Below are 16,470 nucleotides of genomic sequence, written 5' to 3'. Positions count from 1 at the left end.
TATAGCAAAGTATATCGTAAACAAATTTAATGACCAAATGATAGACTGGTCAAAAATGTGCCCATCACCAAGGGCTGATTACCTTTCCCGTAGCCCAGGCCCTCTGCTCTTAAAAATGGGGCACAAATACAGGCAGGTAAGAGACAGACAGCTCTCATCTTGCATTCTTGGCTTTCTGAGAGGTATGACCCCAAGGTCCTGGAGTCTAGCTGCTGCTTCCTCCTCTGGGAAATAGAGGAGTGATATTGGTAGTGCCTAGCGCATAGCACTGCTGGGACAACTCAGTGATTTGGGGACTGATCTCCATATCAAGATGGCCTGATCCTGTCTGTGTGTGGGACAGTGGCTAGCACGGAGCCCTTGTTAGGCCCGCCTGCCATCTGACCCTTCTCAAACCTTCCCGTCTGAGGACATCTGCGTGCACACTTGTCCCTCCAACGCTGTCCCACTCTGGATGGCCCTGACACTTGAGAGGCCAGACAGCCAAGTGGTTTCTAGGACCTTTGTGATTCTAGGCCTGGGTTCCTGTTTCATTTCTGCCTCTGATGGCCGAGTGGCCTTGAGGAAGCAACATCTTTCCGGGCCTCCCTTGACCCATTTCACTAGTTCACGGGGCCGTCTGAGGATCCAACCCGGTGTCAGGCACTTCGCTCGGGCCTGGCAGAGGACAGAAGCGCTTGGTAGCAGAGGCTTTCGTCTTTAATAGTCGCTCTGAGCATCTTGTCTGCCTCCATCCAGCTCTCACTTTCCCTGTCTGGCTCTAATTCTGGTTGACCCAGAGGGCATAGCTGAGGCTCGGAGGTCAGGAACCGTGGACTCCAGGAGGCAGTTTTGAGGGTCCTTCAGGCTCGACCATGGTAGGATACCACCATTCCATCTCAGAGGCATGAGGAGTCCCTAGGCCCCGACTTGCTGACCCTTGGCCTGTGCGCCCCCTCAACAGTGGCCAGGCCCTCCTGTGTGTGTGTCTGCTGGGGGAGCAGGAGCCGGGTGTGGGGGCATGGGAAGGCGGGACGCCTGGGTTCCCACAGGCCCGGTGGCTGAGTCACCAGGCGGCCATCTGGCTCCCATTAGCCCAGGGCGGCAGGGGGCTCCATGGGGCGGGCCCTGCGGCCAGCTGGGGGCAGGGACGCTGGGGCAGGCTGTGTGTGGGATGACTCAGGACCCATGATAACAGCCTGTGCGCATTCGGGGAGTGTAAACAGGAGAGGGAGAGGAAGGCGGAGGAAGGGAAAATTGTGGTTGGGCAGAGGGGGGCTGGTGGGGCTGAGAGGGGTAGAGTCCCCCCTCCCTCTACACTCAAGCTGGCAGGCCCCGTGATCCACAGCCTGGGTCCTGGGGAGAGAAGAGAGCTGCCCCCATCCTCCCTGCCTGGGGTCTCCTCCCTCCCCTGGGGCTACATTACTCAGTGGTCAGGGTTCTGCTGCCTATAGCAGCCAGGTTTGAGGGAAGGGGGAAGAAGGGGCCCAGAGCCTGGAGCAGGGGATCAAAACCCAGAGATAAAGGCTGAGAGACAGATAGAGAGGGACAGTGACAGCAGAGGCCTAGAGAGGTGGAAATATACAAGTAGAAAGAAGAGGCCCACAGTGAGGCAGAAGGAGAGATGGGAACCTAACAGAAGCAAGGAGGCTCTGAGTGTGAGACACAGCGCAGACATAAACAGAGAAGGGGAGACAGACAGCGCGGGAGGCAGCTGTGCTGGGGCCTAGGGGTCAGCACCGGAACCAAACTGGCCACTTCCAGCCACGAAAGGCCCTGCCAGCTGGCCTCCGGCAAGGGGAGGACTTTCACCTTGGGCCCTGCGGTGGAGACAGAGCCTAAGGCAGAGAGAGAGGGGGAGAAAGGGAGATACAGCCAGCCAGAGCACTGGAAAGAGGGAGCGGAGGTAGGAAGAGAGACAGAACGACAGAAAGAGACAGAAAGAAGCCCAGACAGACACCAAGAAAGACAGAGGCAGGAAACAGGGTGGGAGAGACGAGAAAGACAGGGAACCCCAGAAACAGAGGGGGTGGGGGTTGTCTGAGATGAGACTAGACCCAGTGAGATGGTGGTGTGCGTGGGTTGTGGGGCACTGCCCTGATGTCCTCCTAGAGAAAGGGTCACTGAGCAGGCCTGGAATCAGCTGCCTTGTTGGGGTCGGGGATGCAGCAGGTGGTGGGAAGGGTAGTGGCCATCAGTCCCCATCCAGCTCTGGGCTGGGTGCATCCTCAGGTTCTTCCTCATCGAAGTACCTCTCCTCCTCATCCCGTGCCACAATGTCGAGGTTGTCGAAGTCGGGGTTGTCGTCTACGGTGCTGCAGGGGGAGGAGGCTGTCAAGGACTGGGTCTCCCTGGGACCCTGGGATGCCCAGGTCAAAGGCCTGGGGCACCCTGATGTCAAAGGCCATGTGCTGGCAGCCATCAGAGCTGACCCTCCCAAGGGGGATGGTGTTTAAAACTCTCAGGGTTTAAAACTCAAGGAAGCATTTTCCAAATCAGAATTTGCACAAAACCTCTGGGCTGGGCATGGTGGCTCATGCCTGCAATCCCAGCACTATGGGAGGCCAAGGCAGGAAGATGGCTTGAGCCCAGCAGCTGGAGCCCTGGGCAACAAAGGGAGACCATGTCTCTACAAAAAAATTGAAAAAGTAGCCAGGCGTGGTGGTGAGCACCTGTAGTCCCAGCTTACTCAGTTGGGTGAGGCGGGAGGCTAACTTCAGGCCAGGAGGTCAAGGCTGCGGTGAGCTATGATCAAACCACCACATTCCAGCCTGGGTGACAAAGGAGACCCTGTCTAAAAAAAAACCCAAAGCTCTAGTTTTTCTTAAAAAGCTGTAAAATGTGGCGACACATGGGCTTACATTCTCAAGCAGGCAGTGGCTCTCAACAAAGAACCACTTGGGGGTGATTTTGCCCCCACGGCATTTTGACATTTTGACGTCATCACTGGGGGCTTGCTACTGCCCTCCAGTGGACAGAGGCCGGGATCAGCCAGAGCTGACCACAGGCAGGACAGCTGCCCATGCCCTAAGGCAGCAAGTAAACCCAGTAGCACTCACTTGGGTCGCCAAGCCTAGCTTGATTTGGCCACTCAGAGATCTCCTACCCCCTTGCGACCCCTTGTGACTGCTCCAGCCCCTTCTGACCCTGGGTGCTGCTGGGGGCTCTGGCACCTACTATGGCCTCTGCCAGGAATGCTCCTCCCACTTCCTGCAGGCCTTTGCTGTCAACCCCTCAGAGATGCCTTCCCTAGCCACCCTGTCACTCCCCTCCCGCTGCTTCACTTTTCCTCATAGCCCCATCACCATGAAGTGCTAGAAAATGCTAGATCTTCCTCACTAGAATGGGACCCCTTTCCAGGCAGGGAAGCCTTTCGTTGGTTTTGGTCCCCACCTTATCCTCAGAGCCTGTGGACATCACAGACACTCAGCACATGCCAACTGAATGCACAGATGGGGGACACGTCGGGGCCACTGCTGCCCTCCCGAGGCAACACACTGTGGTCCCTGCCACCCCCAATTTCCTCCTGGGCCCTGGTTTGGGAACAGCAGTGATGCCTGCTGAATGAGGGTCCCCGTGGTCCAGGCCCTCTGCTCACCACTTTGCGTGCAGGAACTGGGGCTCTGAGCAGGCCTGCCTGGCTGGAAGTGGAGCAGCCAGATTCCATTCAAGAGCCAGGCATCCCAGAACAGGAGGAGGCTCCGGTGACCATGGCTGGGCCCCATGGCAGTGGCAATCACAATTCCCACTTTCCTGATGAGCCCACCTCAGGACGGACATAGGGTCCACTTATGTGTGGTCACACATTTCACATGTCATCGGGGCTGGATGTGAAACCAAGGAGGGTCCTCTGCTGCTGGGCCCAGTGTTTGGGACCACAAGGCAAAACTACCTTAAATGACAAAACCAATCTTTGACTGACACATCACTCTCCTGGGTCCTTTTCCAAAGCAGGTGGCCCATGTGTCTCAGCCCTGGGGTGCTACTGGAGAAATGAACAACTGTAACTGTGGGGGCAGCCAGTGCAGGCCCCTCCATGCTGGGCATGAACCCTGCCAGGGGTTACTTCCTGCAGCATGAGGAGGTCCAAGGTGAAGTGGAAGAGGTTGGGCTTCCTAGGGAGACTTGGGGGGCTTGGGGTAGTAGCCTCTGCCATTGTCAGGAGGGAAGTGTTTCAGGGTTTCATTGATACTGAGCTATGTCATCCCTGTCCACCCCCTGCCTTAGAGGTGAGGAGACTGAGGGTCTGAGATGGACAAGGCTAGTCCAAGGTCACCCAGCCTCTTCCTTTGGCTGTTCAACCCCACATCCTGGAACTGTTCTGGGGCCTTCTACCTCCACAAAGGGACGCCCCCACAGCTTGGTAAGGGCTCTGCATGTGACCAAAGGCCGTGGGATGCTGGGCTGGGGGATGGGGAGGTGGGGGCACAGGAGCACCTGTAGTCAAAGTCCCCGTCCTTGCCATCTAGGAAGCGCTGGTGCATGCGGCTGGTGAACTCCTCTCGCAGGATCAGCCTCTCCTCCGAGTCGGGAACCCAGACCTCTGAGTCCTTGCCTGACCTCTGGTCTGCAGAGGGAGAGCAGAGGGGGTGTGAATGCGGGTACACTCGGGCAGGCACTGAGCACAGAGTCCACAGAGAGCTGCTGCTCCTGTGCCCAGCCTTGTGCTGGGTGGCTCTGGGAACACAGTAGTGACAGAGATGGCCCTGGTCCCTGCCCTCCAGGGACACGCATAAAACACATGACCATATAGTACTCTGGAGACTGTATCCTCAGGTCAGGATCTGAGACCTGAAGGGTGGGAGGAGAGGCATTCCTGGCAGAGGGAACGGCCTGACGAGACCTGGAGGCGAGGGGTCATTTGGTGCCTCAGAGTGGGGGATGGGGATGCTGCAGCGATTGGAAGGACACAGAGAGTCAGGCCGAGCAGGGGAGGGATGCAATGTCGGCTTTTGCAGGTTGGGGGCCCAGCCTGCTGCCATGAAGTGGAGACAGACAGGCCTGGGGCTGGGGTGTCTGGAATCTGGGGTCTCCCTGCTACTGGCCCTCACCTTCCTCATCACTGTCCTCCTCCTCTTCCTCTTCCTCCAAGCAGGCCTCCTCCTCCTCCTGCTGTTGGAGCAGACGCTGCTGTAGCTCCCGCTCCTCGTAGGACTGGAGCAGCAAGTTGGAGAGCGGGCAAGCAGGTCTCCCGGGGGACCCAGGCTTGGGGGGCTGATGGGTTGGGGTACGGGCACTGAGCTCCTCCTGGGTGAGGTACTGCCCGATGTACTGCTCGTATAGCAGGGGGGCCCGGAACCGCATCTGCTCATCACTGAAGTACTCGCCCCCTGCACAGAGGAGAGACAGGGTGGGCATGGGGTGAGTGACTGAGCAGACGTGTCCATGTGGGTATGTGTGTGATCATGCTTGTGGGATGATGTGCGTACACAGTCCAAGTGTGTGTATGCACATTCAAAAACACAGGAAAACATGCAGGCACCTGAGGTGTGCCCATGAGTACTCATGCAGGTGCCTGAGGCGTGCGCGTGAATACTCATGCAGGCGCCTGAGGCGTGCGCGTGAATACTCATGCAGGTGCCTGAGGCCGTGTGCGCAAGCACTCATGCAGGCACCTGGTCATGTGCATGTGATTACTCGTGCAGGCGCCTGAGTGTGTTTATGTGGCCCGGCCTCTATCTTCCTGTGTATTCATGTATTCATGCATCCAAGCATGTGTGTGTACGGGCAGACCTGGCTACATCCTGGCCTCTGAGGCTTTGACGGTCTGGAGCTCGTGTACAACTGTGTCCAGGCACGATGCGCAAGCTCCTGCCCATGGACGTGTGCATGGCCCATGTACACACACATGTCCTATGAGGCCCAGCATATGCCCACGGACACCTGTCTGTCTGGGTGTCAGCATGCAGGACAATGCAGCAGAGGTTGTGTGTCTCTAGGTTGTGTGCCTGTTTGTGGGGCTCCAGTCTGGCTGGCAGCGGACATGCCTTCACTGTGGGGCGTGTATGTGCGTACATCCACGTGGATCTGGCATGTGTGTGCAAGGGATCAGGTCAGGTGGGGCGTCTGCCTGTGTATCCCTGGGAAAGCCTCCTGGTGGTGGAAGGCCCTAGATCCTTCCTCTCTCGAGTGCTCCTTTATGCAGCAACCCCTCAGGTGGGCCTGGCTTCCCCACTACCCCAAAACCTGAGTTCCCTGCATCACCCCTGGCTGCCTGTTCCTGCAGGAGTGACTCTGTCCCTCAGTTAACAGTTAAACCTGCCCTAGTCCCTCCCCTCCACTGGTCTTAGCCCTGTCTTCAGAGCCCAGGGCAAAGAAACTGCTCGGACTCCTGGCCTCTGCAGCACCATAGGCTGTGACTGTCCCTGTCCTGCTCAGCTTCCCCACTCCTGCCAGCTCTCTTACCCCCAGCTGTTTCTGGCATCCTCTAGCAGATTCAGTTTTTTGAGATGGAGTCTCACTCTGTTGCCCAGGCTGGAGTGTAGTGGCGTGATCTCAGCTAACTCTAACTGCAACCTCCGCCTCCCGGGTTCAAGTGATTCTCCTGCCTCAGCCTCCTGAGTAGCTGGGATTACAGGCACCTGCCACAGTGCCTGGCTAATTTTTTTTTGTATTTTTAGTAGAGACGGGGTTTCATCACGTTGGCCAGGCTGGTCTTGAACTCCTTATCTCAAGTGATCTGCCTGCCTCGGCCTCCCAAAGTGCTGGGATTACAGGTCTGAGCCACTGTGCCCAGCCTCTAGCGGATTCAGTTTCTATCCCTCCTTCTCCCCAACTTGGATTATCACCCACCCCGGCTCTGGATCTCTCTCCATCTCTTCCTTTATCTCCATCTTTCTATCTTTCCTGCTTTTTTCAGTTTCTGTCACCTACCCCCACCTCATTCATCTTTTTTTTGGCAACCTCCACCTCCCAGATTCACGTAATTCTCCTGCCTCAGCCTCCCAAGTAACTGAGATTACAGTTGCCTGCCACCACACCTGGCTAATTTTTTTGTATTTTTAGTAGAGATGGGGTTTCACCATGTTGGCCAGGCTGCTCTGGAACTCCTGACCTCAGGTCCACCCCCACCTCACCCTCCCAAAGTGCTGGGATTACAGGCTTGAGTGACTGTGCCCGGCCCATCTTCCTTCTGTCTTCATCCTGATTTCCACATCTGTGTTTCACTTTTTTTTTTTTTTTTTTTTGAGACAAGGTCTGGCTTTATCACCTAGGCTAGAGCTTAGTGGTGGGATCTCAGCTCACACAACTTCCACCTCCCAGGCTCAAGCAATTCTCCCACCTCAGCCTTCTGAGTAGCTAGGGCGCCACCACACCCAGCTAATTTTTGTATTTTTTGTAGAGACAGCATTTCGCCATGTTGCCCAGGCTGGTCTTGAACTCATGAGCTCAAGTAATCTGCCCACCTTGACCTCCCAAAGTGCTGGGATTACAGGCATAAGCCATGATGCCCAGCCTCTTTCTCTTTCTCTATGAACCTCTCTATAACTTGTGCCTTCTCCCTAATGACTTAACTCACTCTCTGCTTCATTCACTCTCATCTTTTAACTTTGGTTCTGGTGTTGTGGTCACAAGGATGCTTTTAATTATGTCACGGTCAAAAAGCTATCGTTTTTTTCCCTTCATGGTTTTCACAGTGTGTCTTGTTCAGAAGGCTTCTGTGTCCCCAAGGTCATGTACATACTCTTTTTGGTTTCCCCTGATGCCTTTGTATATGGTATGAGGTAGGGATTTCATGTTTTGTTCCTTAGGTATGACCAATTATCACAGCACTGTGTACTGTGTCCTCAGCCTACCAATCTGAAATGCCACTTCTGACATCTACTGAATTCTCATCTATTCTCATTGTCTGTCCCATTCTCTTCCCTGGACCCCTGTCTATCTCTCCCCCTTACTTTACATTTCTGTCTCAGTCTCTTCCTGTGTCCCTGTCTCTGTCTCAAAACTTCTCTCCCAGGATCTCTGTCTCTGTTTCTGCTCTTGTATTCTTTTCTCTAATTCCCTCTGCCTCAGTCTCCCCTCCCTCCCCATCTGTGCCCACTCTCGCCCATCTGGCCCCCACACCTTGGATCAGCTCTCGCAGGGCAGCATAGCGCCGGTTACGCAGGCGTGTACGCAGGGTGCGGGGCCGGGCAGTGCCCTGCCGGGCCACCTCAGCACAGTAGAAGTCTGCACGGTGGTCGCCACGCACGTGGCCAAAGCAGGCCAGATGCTCCTCACGGAGGCCTGTGCGGAAGCGCTCCAGGAACACCAGTGGCTTCTCGTGGTACAGCTGGGCCAGGATGGCCACTTTCTCACGCTCTGTCAAGTCAGGTTCACCCTGCTGCTGGCTGCAAACAGGCAGGCGGCTGGCGGCTACAGCGTGCAGCATAGCACTCACTGCTGCATTTTCAGCCCCGGAGGTGTCACTGTCCAGGGCCACTGATGTTGCCTCAGCTGCTTCCACTTTGTCCTGGGGTTTAGATGGGACTGGTGTCCGGCTCAGCTCACCCCAGTGCCCAGGTCCAGGCTCTGTGCAGCCTGAGGAAAGGAGAGATTTGTTAGTTCAGAGATGGGAGTGTGGGAAGGGACTGGGGGCTTAGTCACTCACTCAGTTCACATTTACTGGGCACCAACTATATTCTGGGCACTGTTCTGGGCACTAGAGAAACCACAGTGAGCAAAAGTTGACATTTCAGTAGGGGACACAAACAATTAGCAACATAATTACCGAAAACATAATGTGTTAGGTTTCCTGGAGTTATGCGGAAAAATAAAGAGGGAAGGAGGAGGGAAGGAGGTGGAGGAGGCTGCAATTTTATTTTATTTTCGAGACAGGGTCTTGCTCTGTCACCCAGGCTGGAGATCACAGCTCACTGCAGCTTTGACCTCCTGGGCTTGAGCGATCCTCCCATCTCAGCCTCCCGTGTAGCTAGGACCACAGGCATATACCACCACGCCTGTGTAATTTTTAAATTTTTTGTAAAGACAGGGTATTGACATGTTACTCAGGCTGGTCTCGAACTCCAGGGCTCCAGCAGTCCTCCTGCCTTGGCCTCCCAAAGTGCTGGGGATTAAAGGTGTAAGCCACTGTGACTGGCCTATTTTTATTTTTTGTTTTAAGAGATAAGGCCTTGCTCCATTGCCAGGCTGGAGTGCAAAGGCACAACCATGGTTCACTGTAATGCTGAACTCCTGGGCTCAAGCAATCCTCCCACCTCAGCCTCCTGAGCAGCCAGGACTACAGGCATGCACTACCATACTCAGTTAATCTTTAAATTTTTTTTTCTTTCTTTTTTTTTTTTTTTTTTGAGATGGAGTTTTGCTCTTGTTGCCCAGGCTGGAGTGCAATGGCGTGAGATCTGCCCACTGCAACTGCTGCCTCCTGGGTTCAAGTGATTGCGGTTGGTGCCTCAGCCTCCCAACTAGCTGGGATTACAGGTACAAGCCATAATGCCTGGCTAATTTTTGTATTTTTAGTAGAGACAGGGTTTCGCTATGTTGGCTAGGCTGGTCTCCAACTCCTGACCCTAGGTGATCCACCCTGCTTCGGCCTCCCAAAGTGCTGAGATTACAGGTGTGTCGCCCTGCCAATCTTTTTTTTTTTGAGACGGAGTCTTGCTCTTTCACCCAGGCTGGAGTGCAGTGGAGCAATCTCGATTCACTGCAACCTCTGCCTCAGGTTCAAGCAATTCTCTGCCTCAGCCTCCCGAGCAGCTGGGATTACAGATGCCTGCCACCATGCCCGGCTAATTTTTGTATTTTTAGTAGAGACAGGGTTTCACCATCTTGGCCGTGCTGGTCTCGAACTCCTGACCTCGTGATCCACCCGCCTCGGCCTCCCAAAGTGCTGGGATTACAGGCGTGAGCCACCGCGCCCGGCCTGCACCCTGCCAATCTTTAAATTAAAAAAAAAAAAAAAAAAGTTTCAGTAAAGACAAGGTCTTACTAGGTTGCCCAGGGTGGTCTCAATCTCTTGAGCTCAGGCAATCCTCCCACCTCAATCTTCCAAAATGCTGGAATTACAGGCGTGCACCACTGGACCCGGCCTAATTTTAATTTTTTTTGGTAGAGACAGGGTCTTGCTGTGTTGCCCAGGCTGGTCTTGAACGCCTGGCCTCAAGTGATCCTCCTGCCTCAGCCTTCCAAAGTGCTGAGATTACAGTGTAAACCACCATGCCTGGCCAAGGCTTCAATTTTAAATGGAAGGCTCAGAGGCTTTGCCAAAAAAGTGACATTTGATTAGAGACCTCAGGTGGTGAGGGATTAAGCCATGAGATCTCTTGGAAAAGAGAATTCCAGGCAGAGGGAACAACTACTGCAAAGGCCCTGAGGCCTGACTTATTTCCACTCAATTCTTTAAATCGTTAATACATTTGCTAATTTGTTTACTCATTCATTCACTCTCTCATGCATTCATGCGTTCACCCAACCACTCTTTAATAACTCTAAATCTTAGGCCGGGCACGGTGGCTCACGCCTGTAATCCCAGCACTTTGGGAGGCTGTGGCAGGTGGATCACCTGAGGTCGGGAGTTCAAGACCAGCCTGACCAACTGGGAGAAACCCCGTCTCTACTAAAAATACAAAATTAGTCGTTGTGGCACATGCCTGTAATGCCAGCTACTCAGGAGGCTGAGGCAGGAGAATAGCTTGAACCTGGGAGGCAGAGGTTGCGGTGAGCCAAGATCGTGCCATTGCACTCCAGTCTGGGCAACAAGAGCAAAACTTAAAAAAAAAAAATGAAAAAAACTAAATCTCTGAGAGGCCCTAAGTCAGGCAATGCTGAGGATCCATAGGATGAATCCAGTCCAGCTCCTGCCCTCAGGGAGCACCCAGTCTGATGTGGGACACAGTCAGGATCAACAATAATATGGGCAAAGAAAACAGGAAAGCTGGCTGGGCACCGTGGCTCATGCCTGTAATCCAGCACTTTGGGAGGCTGAGGTGGGCAGATCACTTGAGACCACAAATTTGAGACCAGCCTGGCCAACATGGTGAAACCCTGCCTCTACTAAAAATATAAAAATCAGCTGGGCATGGTGGTGGGCACCTGTAATCCCTGCTACTCAGGAGGCAGAGGCACAAGAATCACTTGAACCCAGGAGGCACAGGTTGCAGTGGGCCGAGATCAGCCATTGCACTCCAGCCTGGGTGACAGAGTGAAGACTCTGTCTCAAAAAAATGGAAAGAAAACAGGAAAGCAGAGCGCTGGGCAAACCTTGGTGCGCTGGGCAAACCTTGGTGTTTCCTAAGAGTGGAGGGAGCAAGCCTGCGGCAACCAGGAAACATGTGAAAACAGAATATAGAGACAACTTTAGGCAGCGTGGCTGGGTTGGGGAGGAGAGAAGTCACAGGTGACATTACATGTGCTGTGTGTATCAGGGAGGATTTAAACCACTGATGCAGCTGAAGACTGAGCTGGACAAGGGCAGGGGCTGTGCAGGAAGGAACAGAATCATAAGTAAGCGAATCAGAAAGATGTCAGGAGGCTGAGTGGAGGAGCCACGGGGCTGATGTGCTGGGAAGTAAGGGAGGCATCCAGGGGAATGGTCCGACTGCTGCTACACGGGCCTCCAGACTCCTCAGGAGAGAAATGTTGGGCTGGAGACAGAGCTGTGGGTGTCATCAGAGTCAAGACAAGAACCAAAGCCAAGAGAAATAAGAGGTAGGGATTGGGGAGGGCACGGGGGAGTGGGAGAGGGATGAGAAGAGGGTCCAGGAAAAAGCACTGCACAGATGCGGGGAGGACATGCCTCTGAAGCTAAAAACTGGCTGTGCAAAAGATAGCTACATCGTAATCCCTGGAGCCCATTACTGTTACCTTAAAAAAAAAGAGGCTGGTTGCAATGGCTCACCCCTGTAATCCCAGCACTTTGGGAGGCCGAGGTGGGCGGATCACTTGAGGTCAGGAGCTCAAGACCAGCTTGACCAACACGGCGCTCTACCAAAAATACAAAAAATTAGCCGGGTGTGGTGGTGCACTCCTGTAGTACCAGGTACTCAGGAGGCTGAGGTAGGAGAATTGCTTGAACTCCAGAGGCAGAGGTTGCAGTGAACCGAGATCACGTACTCCAGCCTGGTCAACAGAGCGAGACTCCGTCTTAAAAAAAGGAAGGCAATGTCAAAAGGGGAAGCAGAGATTGGAGTGATGTAGCCATATGCCAAGGAATTCCAGAAACCACCACTGGCTGGAAGAGGCAAGAAATGGGTTTTCTCCCAGAGCCTGTGGGGGAGCATGACCCTACAGACACCTGGATTTCAGTTCAGCAACACTGACTTCAGCCTTCTGGCCTTGAGAACTATGAGAGAATAAAGTTCTGTTGTTTGAAGCCATGCAGTTTGTAGTACTTTGTTACAGCACCCCTGGGAAACAAAGTCAGGCTGAGAAGGAGCAGCCTGAGAGACAGGCAGGAAATCAGGCACTGTGGTGTCGCTGAAGCCAAAGGAAAACATGCAAAAAGGATGGAAGGGTCAACAGTATTTAATTCTAGTCCAGTCTAGTAAGAAAAAAAACCTGAATGGGCCAAGTGTGGTGGCTCACACCTGTAATCCCAGCACTATGGGAGGCTGAGGCAGTAGGATCTCTTGAGGTCAGAAGTTCGAGGCCAGCCTGGCCAAATGGTAAAACCCCATCTCTACTAAAAATATACAAAATTAGACAGGCATGGTGGCGGGCACCTGTGATCCCAGCTACTTGGGAGGCTGAGGCACGGGAATCACTTGAACCTGGGAGGCGGAGGTTGCAGTGAGCTGAGATCGTGCCACTGCACTCCAGCCTGGGCAACAGAGTGAGACTCTCTCAAAAAACAAACAAACAAACAAAAAACCTGAATGGAGTGACTAGATTGAACAACATGGGGGAAGTCAGTGCAGACCCTAATCAGAGCAGTTTCTTAGGAGAAAAGTCAGACAGTTGTGAGCAGGAGACGAGGAAATGGAGACCCAAGTGTACATGACTCTCTGAAGGAGATAGATGGGGCCAAGAGACAGATTTTTTCTTTTTCTTTTTTTTGAAACAGGGTCTTGCTCTGTTGCTCAGACTGGAATGCAATAGTGCAAACACAGCTCACTGCAGCTTCAACCTCCTGGGCTCAAGTTATCCTCCTGCCTCAGCCTCCTGAGTAGCTGGGACCACAGGAATGCACCATCAAACCTGGCTAATTTTTTTTTTTTTGAGACAGAGTTTTGCTCTGTTACCCAGGCTGGAGTACAGTGGTGCGATCTCTGCTCACTGCAACCTCCGCCTCCCGGGTTCAAGTGATTCCAGTTGGTGCCTCAGCCTCCCGAGTAGCTGGGATTACAAGCACACACCACGACGCCTGGCTAATATTTGTATTTTTAGTAGAGACGGGGTTTCGCTATGTTGGCGAGGCTGCTCTCCAACTCCTGACCTGAGGTGATCTTCCTGCCTCCGCCTTCCAAAGTGCTGCGATTACAGGTGTGAGCCACCGGACCCGGCCTTGATTTTTGATTTTTTTGTAGAGATGGGGTCTGGCTATGTTGCCAGCGCTGGTCTCAAACTCCTGGGCTCAAGTCTCACTCTGTTGCAGAGGCTGGAGTGCAGTGGTGTAATAATCTTAGGTCACTGCAGTCTCAAAGGATTTGAGTGACACTCCCACCTTAGTTAGTCTCCTGAGTAGCTTGTCCTAGCTACTTCCTAGCCACCAGGCCTGGCTAATTTTTAAATGTTTATAGAGATCAGGTTTCTCTCTCTTGCCCAGGCTGGTCTCAAACTCCTGGGCTTAAGCAACCCTCCTGCCTTGGCCTCCCAAAGTGTTGGGATTACAAGTGGGAGCCACTGCACCCGGCCTTAAGACTTTTTTTAGGTTAAATTTTTTATTTTTAGAAAATTTCAAACATACACAAAAGTAGAAAGTACAACGACACCTCTCCCCCTAACCTCCATATACCAATCATCTCCATCTGGCTTCCACAATTACCAATTCTTGGCCAGTGGTGTTTGAGCCACGCTTCCAACCACACCTCACCCTACATCGGATTACTTTGAAGGTTGTGGGAAAGCACAGAAATTGAGTAAGGACTTTGAAAGGAGCCTGGCTGGATTTCGCACTTTGGGGGAAATGAACGAATCGTTAGATTGGGATAAGTTTGCATGAGGCAGGTAGAAGTTTAGCCTGGAAAGGTAGGAGGATTCGTCTAGAGCAAGGGAAGGCTCAGCTTGGTATAGGGAAGGAGGTAATTTGAGAAGGGCTGGTCTGAGGCAATGCAGGAATTAGGCCGGGGTAGAGAGGTTTCTGTTAATTTGAGAGTTAGCCTGGTAAGGAAATGAGTTAGGGACATGGAAAGGATTGGTCTGGAACTGGGAAGAGGTTAATTTCGGGGGGAAGGAATGGAGGAAAAGGAGGTCAGCCCCGCGACAAGGGACGGAATAATCTGGGCAAAGTGGTGAAGAGGACCGGTAAAGCTGAGGGGGGCGGGTGTCCCCCTAAAACGAGTCCTCCTTCGCGTTCCTGGGGGAATCATTTCCTAGAGACACCGCAGCCGCACCCACCCGCCGCCTGCGCGTGACCAAGATCTCACCCTTTTCGGGTTCCTTCGCCGCCGTCGCCGTCGCCACGGCCTCCATCCTGATTCTCTCGGACTTGTCAACCGCCCGGCGGGCCCCGCACACCAACCTCCGGCCCACGCACGCAAGAGACACTTTCGCCTGAGAATGTTCCGGGTCCGGGTGCACCGCTGCGCCCAGGAACCGAAGTTCCGGGCCTAAGGCAGACGTTACATTGCGCATGCGTGCCTCTCTCGGGCTCCGCCCTCCGCAGCCAGGAAGGAAAGGGTCTCCCCGGAGAGTGAGAGACCCTTAAACCTCTCCTGTCAGTCAGTAGGAACCAGAACCATTGTTCGTTTGTTCACTGCTGTGACTCCAGCTCCCAGCGTGCTTAATTTTGGGATGGATGGTTAAAGGACTTTCCCCCGGAGCCTGCAGCCGTCATACTCTGAGGGTTCGTGCTCTCGTTTAGACCCCCGCTTGTCCTTTTCCTTTCTTCACCCCTTCAGGAATTCAGGAATATTTACTAAGCCTTGACTCTTTTTTTTTTTTTTTTTTTGAGACAGGGTCTCGCTTTGTCGCCCAGACGAATGCAGTGGCGCGATCACAGTTCACTGTAACCTCACATTCCTGTGCTCAAGTGATCCTCCTGCCTCAGCCTTTGGAGTAGTTGGGACTACAGGCGCGCACAACCGCGCCCGGCTAATTTTTTAAATTTTTTTGTAGAGCCAGGGGTCCCACTTTGTTGCCCAGGCTAGTCCCCAACTCCTGGCCTCAAGCAATCCTCCCGCTTCAGCCTCTCAAAATGCTGGGATTACGCGCGTGAGCCACCAGCCTGGCTAACTTCCGTCATCATACCCTGTCCCTGGCTGGCATGAGATGGGTGGTGATAGAACTTCCCATTTTGTGTTCCCAGGACCTGGAGGAAATCTACAGGTGTGAAACAAGACAACTGTGGTCCTTATTTCCCTATGGGATGGGTGGGGCTGTATTTAGATGTGTCTAGCAGAGTAGACACACATGTCACCAGTAGCCACTCAGTGGCCAGGGCTTTGATAGATCCAGAGGGCTGAGGGAGCTGTCCACCCCAGGCTGGAGGGTCAAGGCAGGCTTCTTTCTGGGAGGGGACCCTGAAGCTAAGACCTGAAGAACGAGTAGGAGCTGGGTTAAGAGGAAGGTAGGGAAGAGTCTTGAGGAGGATGGCAGGTATGGACGGTCCTGGTTGCTGCAAGCACTTCACTATGGTCAGGGCATAGGAAAGGAGCTCTAACTTGAAAGCCATGATTGGGCTGTGGAGGTTTTGAGAACCTCATGAATTTTTATGCAAAATTCCATGTGCCTCTGTATTCTCCAATGCAGTGGTTCATGGCATCATTTGTGGGTTCCAAAAAGGACTTATGGTTCCTCAGAACAAAATAACCACTGATTTGATATTCAAAGGGGGAGCAGAAAGAGAGGGAGCCAGCGAGGTTACCAGGTGCTAGGCCATGCAGGGCCTCATAAGCCATAGTAAGTGGCTTGACCCCTTTATTCTGAAGGGAGTGGGCATCAAGGGACTGGAGATGAGACGTGTGAGAAAAACTGTGGCTGAGAACAGAGGAAGAGCTTCCTCATTTGCATTCCCTTGAGGTCTGGGGTTGTGGAAGCCAAGTAGGTCCCTATTTACCAACCCAGATACCTAGGCATTACCAGGAGAGGCCAGCAGAGGGCGCTCTAGCCCAGCATATAGACATGCAGGGAAGGGGACTTTCCAGACTAAAGGCCCTGCCACCTCCTCTCTGGAGCACTCTAGGGTCCCTTTTAGCCATCAGCCTTGGTTCCTTCTCACGTTCTGATGCCCTACCCGAGATTCTGAGACTAGTCAGCTTCCCTCGTTTTTGTTGCCCATCTCCCCTTCACAAGGCTCTGAGCTCCCACCAGGGAAGATTGGGGCTGAATTGGCTTCTCCTGTGGCCCAGCATTGTCTCTCACAAGGAGCCAGGAACACAGCATGCACTGAGGGAA

At 53.4% G+C, this 16,470-nt stretch overlaps 1 protein-coding gene across 3 annotated transcripts; it reads right to left on the bottom strand.

Annotated features, from left to right (window-relative positions):
* CCDC97 (coiled-coil domain containing 97) lies at nt 1–15,265 on the bottom strand. Of its 3 annotated transcripts, none has more exons than XM_002829259.6 (5): nt 14,502–15,265; nt 8,044–8,499; nt 5,031–5,309; nt 4,417–4,546; nt 1–2,294 (listed from the first exon to the last, which is right to left on the bottom strand). In XM_002829259.6, the coding sequence occupies exons 1-5, from the start codon at nt 14,707–14,709 to the stop codon at nt 2,174–2,176; spliced, it is 1,194 nt and encodes a 397-aa protein (XP_002829305.4). In that variant the 5' UTR covers nt 14,710–15,265; the 3' UTR covers nt 1–2,173. The 3 variants fall into 3 exon arrangements, with proteins under 3 accessions (XP_002829305.4, XP_054396448.1, XP_054396449.1); XM_054540473.2 differs by lacking the exon at nt 14,502–15,265 and adding an exon at nt 13,901–14,476; XM_054540474.2 differs by lacking the exon at nt 14,502–15,265 and adding an exon at nt 13,352–13,738.
* Between the last annotated feature and the right edge of the window lie 1,205 nt (nt 15,266–16,470).

This window comes from Pongo abelii, chromosome 20 (assembly GCF_028885655.2).
Source record: "Pongo abelii isolate AG06213 chromosome 20, NHGRI_mPonAbe1-v2.0_pri, whole genome shotgun sequence".
NCBI lineage: Eukaryota > Metazoa > Chordata > Mammalia > Primates > Hominidae > Pongo > Pongo abelii.
The sequence above is the reverse complement of the archived record's forward strand: the minus strand, read 5'-3'. Positions and strand labels throughout refer to the sequence as shown.

Excerpts from the sequence above, each read along its gene's own strand:
- CCDC97 (XM_002829259.6), bottom strand. The coding sequence starts at position 14,709 with ATGCGCAATGTAACGTCTGCCTTAGGCCCGGAACTTCGGTTCCTGGGC. Across the intron at positions 4,547-5,030 it reads GGAGGACAGTGATGAGGAAG|ACCAGAGGTCAGGCAAGGAC; the intron begins GTGAGGGCCAGT and ends CTCCCTCTGCAG. Across the intron at positions 2,295-4,416 it reads GACGGGGACTTTGACTACAG|CACCGTAGACGACAACCCCG; the intron begins GTGCTCCTGTGC and ends CTCCCCCTGCAG.